At 27.5% G+C, this 10,702-nt stretch overlaps 1 protein-coding gene across 1 annotated transcript; it reads left to right on the top strand.

The window, feature by feature from the left end:
• Positions 1-4,814: 4,814 nt before the first annotated feature.
• On the top strand, positions 4,815-8,358 carry LOC134826914 (uncharacterized). The gene is made up of 5 exons (XM_063839421.1): positions 4,815-5,231; positions 5,294-5,415; positions 7,030-7,151; positions 7,237-7,574; positions 7,856-8,358. Exons 1-5 carry the CDS (start codon positions 4,941-4,943, stop codon positions 8,321-8,323), a joined length of 1,341 nt encoding a protein of 446 aa, XP_063695491.1. The 5' UTR covers positions 4,815-4,940; the 3' UTR covers positions 8,324-8,358.
• The last annotated feature ends 2,344 nt before the right edge of the window (positions 8,359-10,702 follow it).

Raw genomic sequence — 10,702 nt, 5'->3', positions numbered from 1 at the left:
TTAATTTTAATTAATTAATTATTTTTTTTTAATTTTTCAAGTGTTCGATTTTTTTTTATTTCTATTTTTCAAAAAAAAAAAAAATAATTAAATTTTTGATTTTTTTAATTTTAAAAATTTTTAAAAAATTAAATATTTTTAAAAATTTTTTAATTTCTTTTTAAATTTTTTAAAATAAATTTTTTAATTAAATTTTTCATTAAATATTTTTAATCTATAAATTTTCTGTTAATTTCAGAATTTATTGTAAATAAAAAAGTCATAAAATTAAATTTTTTCGATAACTTTTCCCAATTTTCTCCTAAAAAGTTAATGTCATTCAAAAAATATATCACATCGTCAAATAAATTGAACTCTTTCCGAACAACAACAAAAAAACTCACATTTTTTCTATAATTCCATTCATTTATTTAAATATTTTTCCTGCTATTGTAATCCGATACGTTCCGTATCTCGCTTTATGTGTCCTTCGCACGTGAATTTAAGGTATTTACTTCGGTACTCGAACATGTAATCCAAAATTATTGCCTGAACATTTTTTTATTTTTTTTTTTGCCTATTTTCAACTCGTTGATGATGATGATGACGCAACAACACAAGAGAGAAAAAATATAATGATAATATTTTAAACCGATATGCGAATGGAAGCTCAGCGAGATAAAAGGCAGCCTGCACAAAGGTTATTTTATTTGTTAGCTGTTTTTGTGTGTTGTGCACTATTATTGTTTAAAAATACGTTTTTTGTGAAAAAACAAACGAGATTGGATTTTTTTCGATTTTAATGAGAGTTTTTTTGACATTACCGCATTTTCATTACCGATTTTTTATAACCGCATTTTTAATTGTGAATTTTTCTAAAATAAAACCTACGATTTTTAATAGAAAAATAATTCTTAATTAATAATTTTAATTTTTCTATACAATAAAACTCGTAATTTTGTTTTAGAAAAATTAATAATTAAAAATGCGGTTATAAAAATCGGTAATGAAAATGCGGTAATGTCAAAAAACTCTCATTAAAAACGAGAAAAAATTTTTTTTTTCATTTAAAATACAAAAATGCTCTTTTTGAACATAAAAATGATTGCTGATAAAGACTACTGGGCATAAAATTCATTCATTCACATATATTTTTTTAGTTTTTTTCCACATTTTTACACAATAAAAAACATACAAAAAATTTTTTTGATCATCAAAGAACTACAAACGAACAAAAAAGGCTTTAAATTTCGATTAATTAAACATGTTTGCAAACATTTTAAGCACCTTTTCAGCATGAATTAATTACAAAACTTTTTTCGGACAATCGCACTCGGCCAATTTTTGATCCTTCCCGGAAAATAGTGTTACATCAGGAGGGAATTCACGTCAATTGTCATGCCGCCACAAAAGGCAAACACGAAAGTCTCGCACGCGATGAAATATGTATGGCAATTAAAAGGACAATAAAAGAGCAAAACTAAACTTTTATCTGACTCGTTAATGGCAACTTAAATGGATTTATGTCCTTTGAGACACGTTCGAGAGTTCCGTTTGTTGTTTGACCTTTTTTTTATTTTGCTCGAGAATGCTTTTTGTTTTAACAGCACATCAACAGATATCCCCTCAGTCGACCTCGTTCTATCGAACAATAAAACGACTGAGAGAGAGAAAAAAATAACATTTTATAATTAAGTGATTTTCTACGTTTATGTCACCATTGTTGCACATTTTTCATCGTTTTCTTCCATCATCCTAATGAAATTCTCCCGAAGCACGAAGTCCACAAGTAAACATTGGACCGAGATTTTTATTTGTTATATGAAATGAACGACGAACTCGTAAAAATAAAATGGAACGATGACAAAAATGCACCACTGATTAAAAGTGTATCATCATAGTTTAGTATCTTTTATGACTTTTGATGATAATAAATCTCGAGATAATACACAAAAAAAAAATTTTTTTTGTCTCTGAATTGTTTTGTTGCTGCTGTTGTTGTGATATTTTGTCTCAGTTGGCGAAATGAAAAGGATTTCGAAATTATTTTTTTAAGTCGTCTAGACAGACGGGAGTGAAATTGCAATGACACAGAACCTACATCAACTTTTAACAGCAAACGTAGGGAGGCAAGTTAAAAATTATGTACAAAAATTTAATTTTTGTTGTTGGATAGAAAGAATGAAAGCGCGAAAAATCTTGAAATGAGGAAAATTTTAAGGGGTTATTTGGGTAGAAAATTGTTCGTTATCAAAAAATAATTTATTTTTTTTAATTTAAATATTTTTTTTTATTTGAGAAAATAAAAATTAAGATTACTCTGAAAAAAAATTTCAAAGGAATTAATTAAAAATTAAAATATTTAATTCAGATTAATATATTTTTTTTTTTAATAATTCAAAATATTGTTTGGATAATTTTTTTTCAATTTTTAATTATTTTTTTTTTACTTAAAAATTTATATTTAATAAAAGATCTATTTTTTGTTTAAATCTTCAAGTGAATTAAAAATTTGAAAAATTGAACCGATAATAACCGTTAAAATTTGTAAATCGCTTTTTTGTTAATTCATTAAAAATATTTTATTTAAAATTAAAATTTTAAATTTATTTAAATAATTAAAAAAAAAATTAGCTAATTTTCTTACGATTTTTAATTATTTTTTGTTCTAACATTAAAATTAATTATTTAATATTTTTTCAATAAAAATATTCAAATAAAATCAAAAATTTGTAAAGTTAACCGATAATAACCGTTAAAATTTGTAAATCGCTATTTTGCTAATTCAAACGCTTTAACACTATAAAAATAGTGAAAAATAAAAAATATTTTCCTTAGGATTTATTTTATTTAAATTGAATTTAGTGTTAAATTAATTAAATTAATTTATTTTTTGTTTGAAAGAATATTTTTCTATTTATTTTAAAAATTTACAATTTCAAGATTTTTCAAAATTTTTTAATAACATCTTGCACAATTTTATTGAAAACTTAAAAAGAATTACAAACTTTTAACAACTTCTTACCTAATGGGAAAACTAAACACTTAACGATCTAAAAAACATTTAACAAAAAAAACTTTATTTATTTACCTGTCATTCAATTTCTGACTGGCGACTCATTCATTTCATCGTCTTTATTTATTCACAACAAAAACTGAATAAAAAGTTGCATTGTTCCTTACCATTTCGCCAGACAATCATCGACCTCTTATCACACGATGGCATCAACTTAGCAATCCAATCAGCCAAAAATATTCTACTTTACGAATAAAAACTCGTGCAACGACAAAGGAAATTTTGTGAATAATAAAAGGAACAAAGATAAGAGAATAAAAAATAACAAGTAATAATGAAATGTGACTGAAATTCGGAAAAACTTTTATTTTTCTCCTCCAAACAATTTTATTTTAAAATTTTGACGAATCGACTCTCGTCTAGACATCCATTATTTTATATTTAGACAGAACGGGTAAAAATAAACAAAAACGGAATGTCATATGCAAAAAAAAAGGATTATCCGTCAAAAATCATGCGATAAAAATTACTTAGCCAGAAAAATTTGTTTATTTGCAGAAAAAGTAACAATAAAAAAAAGAACGGGTTGTCACAATTGACCCTTATTTTTTATTGAACAGTTTTATGATGATAACAAAACGACGACATCGCCATAAACTGAAAAATAAAAAAAAATAATGGTCTGCATCGTATTGCGGCTGAAAAAAAAACTTTTTGCTTCTCTAGCAGTTTGTCACATTTTTCTGAATTATTATTGCCCTATTGTTGGTGCATGCAGAATTAATTTTATGAGTTCACCTGAAAAATGTTGCAAAATTCCTTCCTATAAAATTTGAGAATTTCTGCGTAAATTCAGTCATTACTGCAATTCAAATATTCGTTGTTTAATCATTCATGCTCCTAAATTGACTCGTTTCAAGCTCGTTCTCAGTAAACGTCATTATAAACATTTATCTAACGTTCCGTCGAGTATCACGTGAGTGCATTATAAATGAACTCGAGACGAGTTTCCGTGTTCGTTCATGCCTTTGCCCGTGCACAAGTGTGTATTGATAATGATTCTGCATAAATCGAGTCGTTGCACACAAACTTGTGTTGCGATGTATGAGAAATAGGTTATTACCGTATCAAACTTTATCTGCGTATCACCTGAGTAATTTGTTATCAAAATTGTATCGTGTGCACATGGTAGTCGATGGCATATGTATTGTCAATATGCCGTTCACGAAGGTTGTTTATCGCGAAACTCATCGTTTTGCAGTACTCTACAGACGTGAAATAGTTGATAGTTGATTAAGGTGTAGAACATGGTTTGAGGACAGGGAGGATTGTTCGTAATAGAACATAGACTGTTTTCGATAATTAACGATTTTGATCTGAAAAAAAATTTTGGCTTCGGCTTTGATTTATATTAATGTTCAAAAAATGATATTTTTAATTAAAATTTTAGCAAAATTTTTAAGATCAAAAAATTTTAAAAATAAATTTAAAAAATTTTTAAATTATTTAAAAAATAAATTTCAATTTTTAAATTAAAGCTATTTAGAAACTCTTTTTAAATATTTTTAACTATTTTTTAATTTTTAAAATTTTTTGAATTACAAAAAAAATAAATTTTCAAGTAATTTATAATTAGGAAAAACTTTTACTTACCTTATTGGATTTTTGGAAAAAAAATTGTTAAGAATGAATTTTAAAAAATATTATTAAGCTACTTACTTGAAAATTTTCCAAAAAACATCACTATTTGCCATATAAGTGAAACGCCCTGTTAATTTACTCATCATATTAATTAAATTTAAGTCATGTTTCGGAAATAATTCATTTTAGTTGATCAAAGGCATTCGTGCCACGCATCCATCCATTCTGCCCTTTTTTTGCGCTAAAACAAACTAAGCTAATTTACCTCCGTCAAACTAGTTTTACTAAAAAAGTTGCAATAATTATGGCAGACACGAATGCAACAACAACGACAGATAAACAGCAACCAGAGGAACTCAACGACGCATGGATACGGGATAAGCTGATACCAAAACTGATAGATGACGGAAAAATATTCGAAAAGCATCAAGTTCAAGTGCTCGCTGTCAACGTGAAGCCCGTATCACTCGATGGATTTATGTTATCGGCACCGAGCAAAGTGGAAATTGAGTTTTCATATGTCGATGATGGTGATAAATGTGAAGGAGGCAAATCACGGCATGCGGTGTCAGATAAATTGTGTTTAGTTGTCAAGGTCGGTATTTACATCGATGGAAAGTCATCGACCTTCACGCATTCACATTTCTATATTCGCAGAAAACGCCGGCGGTACCGAAAGAGGTCTACGTAGTATGCCAGTTTGAGTTTCTCTTTGAAAACGAATTGATTGCCTACACGGAAATTATACCTTTACTAAGTCAAGCAAAAAAGTATCCCAAGTAAGTAATTTTTCCATTACGTTCGATGCGACTCCGTTTTTAATTCCTTTTCCGGTCCCATGTGAACTCAATCATGCGATATATTTATAATATTTGCTCAATACTTTTTTTTTTCAATATTTACTTTGGGAGATTTTGCTGCATCCCTCCGACGTGAAACGATAGGTCATAGCTGTTTAAATACAAATGCCAATGTGCAGAGAAGAAGAGGGAATTCCTGTGAGTAATTCCATCATCATCAAGCATTCTCTCTGTCGACTGCCAGACATCACGTACTTATTAAAATTGAATCAATATGTGAATGTGAATAAAATAGAGGCACAAAATGCAATCGACCGAATGTAAAATGGAGCACACGTAAAAAGATCCGATTAAAAATGTATTGAATTTCTCTATGGTCGGGCAAATAAATCTAGAAAACACAAACTTTAATGGCACAAGTTGGAAAAAAAAGTATAACGTGCCTATTTGGAAGGACGAACAAGTTTGTACTATGAATATGACCTTTAGATAAGAATTTGATATGAAGGGAATAACAGAAGTTGGTTCAAAATGTTTACTTTTAAAATTATTCGAAAAAGTCATCGATCAATAAAACTGACAACTTTATTGATCGATGCATTTTTCGAAGGGTTTCTAAAGTAAATTTCATGTTTATAAAAACATCAATTAGAAAAGTTCTCAGAATTTGAAGTTGCAGAAAACTCAACCTTGGTCATCATTCTAAATTGTGTCAAAGTCAATACACTTGTATCACAGATTTTTGTTACTTGTTTGTTGATTCATTCTATTGGATGATGTTTGTTTCAAGACTCTCAATGAGATCGATATCTTATCTTCACGAATTCGCGCGCTTTTTTTAAACTTGTCAAGTTTACTTCGATATTGACTCCGTCACGCATCATGTCGTTCAATAAATTCACACCCTTATAAAACAAACAATTTTGTGCGAATGTTGTTCTCATTTGGGGTAACCTCAGTTCGTTTCCGCTTCTCAACAGGTATGGTTGCACTTCTCTGACATGTCTCAAGTTTCTCGACAAATGCTCCGGCATTTTATTGAATAACGTCACTTTTTTACAGAAAATACTTACTTGTTACTTTCTGAAAGCTTATTTGATATCTGAAAAAAAATTAAAAAGTATTCAAAAACTTACCTGAGAAATGAAGATGCCTGAAGTAATCAATCAAACCTTATCAAATTGTAATTCAATAACATTGAAAGACTTGAAAAGACCAAAAGTCAATTTACAATTTTATCCTTTCGTTTCCTCTTTTCGGGATAAAAGCTGCAATCATCAACAGAAGAAGTAAAGAACTTGCATGTGATCATTTATGCATCGCACATGTGTTTCTTCATTCCAATTCCTGTTTTTATTGAAAACTACATACATTTAATAGTTAGCTTGAAAAAAAAAGAGGGCGGAAAGAAATTCCTTGATTTGATTTTCTTTCCACAGTCTTACTTTCATAACTTTACCAACATTATTCTGTCACATGTCATCATTTGAATATTTTTCACTATCACATTACTCTCCGTGTAGTAAAAATATGGAAATGCATAGTTATTACCCTTTTTCTCATCTACTTGCTACATATTTTGTTTCCTCATAGATTTTATTATTCCGAACGGAAGGAACTAAGTGCCGTGTGTGTTCTGGAAGATTTCTCGCTGTACGGATGGCGTTCGGCAAAGCAATTGTATAACTTACCATTGCAACACATTTTGATGGCAGGTAAAATTAAAACTGAATATCCAATTTTTCGTCTCTTCACCGCACTTTTCTTCCTTCTGTCACTTGACGAAAATAAAAAATTTAGTTAGGGAAGTTGCGACATTCCATGGCGAAATGTATGCACTCAAGGTATCCAATTTGCGGGCATTCAACAAAATTGCGGCGCAACTCAAGGAGGCTCGTATCGCAAATGGGAATATTCATCCGGAGTATAACTTGAAATTAGTCACTTGTCGCGAGAGACTTGTAAAAGCTGTGAAAATGTATGAAAAAGACAAAGTACCGGAAACATTTTTGGAAATGTTTTTGGAGTATACGAAAAATCCTTATACGATGTTTAAGAGGCAGTTTGAGCCAATTGAGCCTCTTGCAATTATTTGTCACGGAGACTATTTACGGAATAATATCGCATTCAAATTTGATGTGAGTATTTAAAGAATTTTTTCATAAAAAATTCCATAAAGATGTGAATTTAAAGTTCAAGGTCATTTCAAAGTCATTTTATGATAACTTTAGAATAGAAAAGGTTAAATAGCTCAAATTTAATCAAAAGACTAAAAATTATTCTAATGAGATTCATTTAAAATGAGTTTTAAGTTCAAGGTCATTCCAAGGTTATTTAATGATAACTTTGTAAAAAACTCGTCAAAAACCTCAAATTTTATAAAATAGCTAAAAATGATTAAAACTTTTATTTTTTGTAGGAAAATGACTTACCAACTGATGTCATGATGTACGATTTCCAAACGATGCGTTATGCTTCGCCAATGCTCGATCTCACGACACTTTTAATCGTTTCCGCATTCCATGATGTTCGCGCCAAAAATTTCGACGAAATTTTCTCGCTTTATCACACAACTCTTCTCGATGCTTTTTGCGCCAAAGAGAAAATTCAAAACCGTAACGAAGTGCCCAGTTACTTGTCAAAGGATTCTCTGCTGAAAGATTATGCGCGTCACTTGCCCAACAGCATAATTATCGCAGCCAGTTTTCTCCCATTACTAATAACGCCAATCGAGGCAAATTCCGTATTCGAGTTGCGCCAACTAACGACAGAGGAAGTGATCAAAGACACAATGGAGCGTGGAGGCGCCTTGCTCGATCGGGAATTGGCTCATATGATGCTGGAATTTTATCAGTTGTGCAATAAATTTGAAATTGAATTCAATTGAATAAAAACATGCCGACAGCTATGAATGTATGTTTACGCTTTGTCTTGCTTTTCTGTCGCTAGTTTGTTTGTGTTATTGTTTTGTTTTCCCACTAACCATTATTATAGATAGATTCCAAGCAGTGCGGTGAAGCGAACGTTTGTTTTGTGATGCTAAACTACTGTACTAACTAGCAGCATCAACAATATTGCAATTTCATCTAGTTTCATCTAACCCATTGAAGCACGAGAAATTACGGAACAATAACGCATCGATGATTTTCAAAAGAGATTTTACTCCAACGCCCAAATAATAGCTTAATTTTAAACCTTCAAATTATTCGAATATTATCTGATAAAATTTTGTTAAAAGATTAAAATTAAAAAATTTAAGAAAAATCTTAAAATTTAATTAATTTAAAATAAATAATTTTTTGTTTTATTTTAATATACATATAAAAAAAATTTTTTTAATTTAAAAAAATCTTAAAATATATAAAAAAAATATTTTTAACATATTATATTTTTTAAAATTTAATTGAACAATTTTAAAATAATTATCAAAAAATATTAAATTCAATAAATTATTTAAAAAGAACAGAAAAAATAAATTTTGTGAAAAAGGTTGTGAAAAAAAAATTAAACAAAAAATCTAATAATCTAAAAAAAATATAATAATTAGTTAACAAAAATTTAGAAAAAAAAGAAATAAATTTTCTAAAAAAAAAATAAAATTCAATTTTTAATAAATTAATAAAATTAACTTACCCGATAAATGTCCATAACGAGTTAAATTTCCATGATAACCGCCATTCTATTTGAAATAAATTTAACAAAGTTGTTATTTTTAGATGAAAAGTGACGGTTTCGATCATAAAGTACAATAAATAGAGGCAAAACATGTAAAACAGCAACCATCGCGTTCGTTATAGAAAATCAAATTGACATCTAAAAGGAATGTAGGTCGTGGTATTCGCGGTTCATTGAATCATCTCATGTTCTAGTTTTTTTTCCTGTTCGAAAAACTAAACTTTACTCATTTGCACTGAATGCTAATGATAACATTGATAATTGAATAAAAACGGTAAGCACATTAATTATGCTGCACTTTTTGCAATCGACAGTTTAATTTCCGTCTTTGATTAATAAAATAAATAGAAAATATCTCTTGGCATACGGCAAACAAGCTGTCTTTGCTTTTCTGTGCATTTTTAGCATTTATATATATTATTAATGGAGGCATTTTCACAGGTAGGTGAATTGGATTCCGAAATGAAAATTATTAAATAAAAAGTAACACGAAGCAGCAGAAGTTTATTAATTAAAAAGTTTTCTGTATGAAATGAGAAAGACAGAGAAAAATAACAGTTTTTTGCACTGCCATTTATAATAAATACGAGCTTTTAACCGGAAAGTGCAAAATAAGTGAATGAATTGTACTTAGTTGGATTAAAAAATGTTTATAGAATAGAATGTTTTTTTTTATTTGATTGGATTTTCAAAAGAAGATGAACTATTGAAAAAAAGGTAAGAAATATAAAATTTTATCTTAAATTAATTTTTTTCTTGAAAGTCTCATAATTTTTTTTTCAAGGTTTAAAAATTTAAAATATAATAATAATTTTTAAAATTTTAATTAAGTTCAATTTTTTTGTTTTTTTTATTTAAATTTTTAATAAGTTTAATTTTTAATTTTCAAAATCCTTTAATTTAAATTTATTTTTTTTTGATCATCATAAAAAAAATTAAAAAAATATATAGAAAAGCATTTTGTGTTTAATTTGTATTCATTAATTTGAGTTTGAATCAGCTAATAGGCGATTTTCAAATTTTTACGGTTATAATCGGTTATTAAATTTTTATTCAAAATTTTTCAAATCTAATTTTTACAGATTCACATTTACATTAAAATTTTGAAATTAAATTAAGGTTAATTTTAATTTAATTTAATTTAATTTAAAAAATTTCATTACCATAAAAAATAAATTTAATAAAAATAAAAAAAACCTTTCATGAAACTAAAAGAATAATTCATAAATTCTTACAAAAAATAAAAATTTAATTTTTTAATTTATTTATTTTAAATTTTTAAAAATTTTATTTAATTTTAAATTTTTACTTGTTAATTTTAGTTTCAATTAGCAAAGAGGCGATTTTCAAATTTTTACGGTTATTATCGGTTATTAAATTTTTATTCAAAATTTTTTAAGTCTAATTTTCACAGATTAACATTTACATTAAAATTTAATTAAGTTAACACGGATACAAAAATATTAGGTACTTTTAATTTTTTGGATAATTTTCAATAATTTGTTTCAGCGCCATCTAAAACATCTAAACTAAAAAACTTCAATAAAAAATAGCACTTTTTTAACAGAAAATGTTAAACATAAAAAAATAT

Source organism: Culicoides brevitarsis, chromosome 1 (assembly GCF_036172545.1).
Source record: "Culicoides brevitarsis isolate CSIRO-B50_1 chromosome 1, AGI_CSIRO_Cbre_v1, whole genome shotgun sequence".
Classification (NCBI taxonomy): domain Eukaryota; kingdom Metazoa; phylum Arthropoda; class Insecta; order Diptera; family Ceratopogonidae; genus Culicoides; species Culicoides brevitarsis.
Note: the sequence above shows the minus strand (reverse complement) of the source record. Positions and strands in the feature narration are given on the sequence as shown.

Coding starts and splice junctions, on each gene's coding strand:
- LOC134826914 (XM_063839421.1), top strand. CDS start 4,941: ATGGCAGACACGAATGCAACAACAACGACAGATAAACAGCAACCAGAG. Junction 5,232..5,293: donor AATTGTGTTTAGTTGTCAAG/GTCGGTATTTAC, acceptor CTATATTCGCAG/AAAACGCCGGCGGTACCGAA. Junction 7,152..7,236: donor GCAACACATTTTGATGGCAG/GTAAAATTAAAA, acceptor TAAAAAATTTAG/TTAGGGAAGTTGCGACATTC.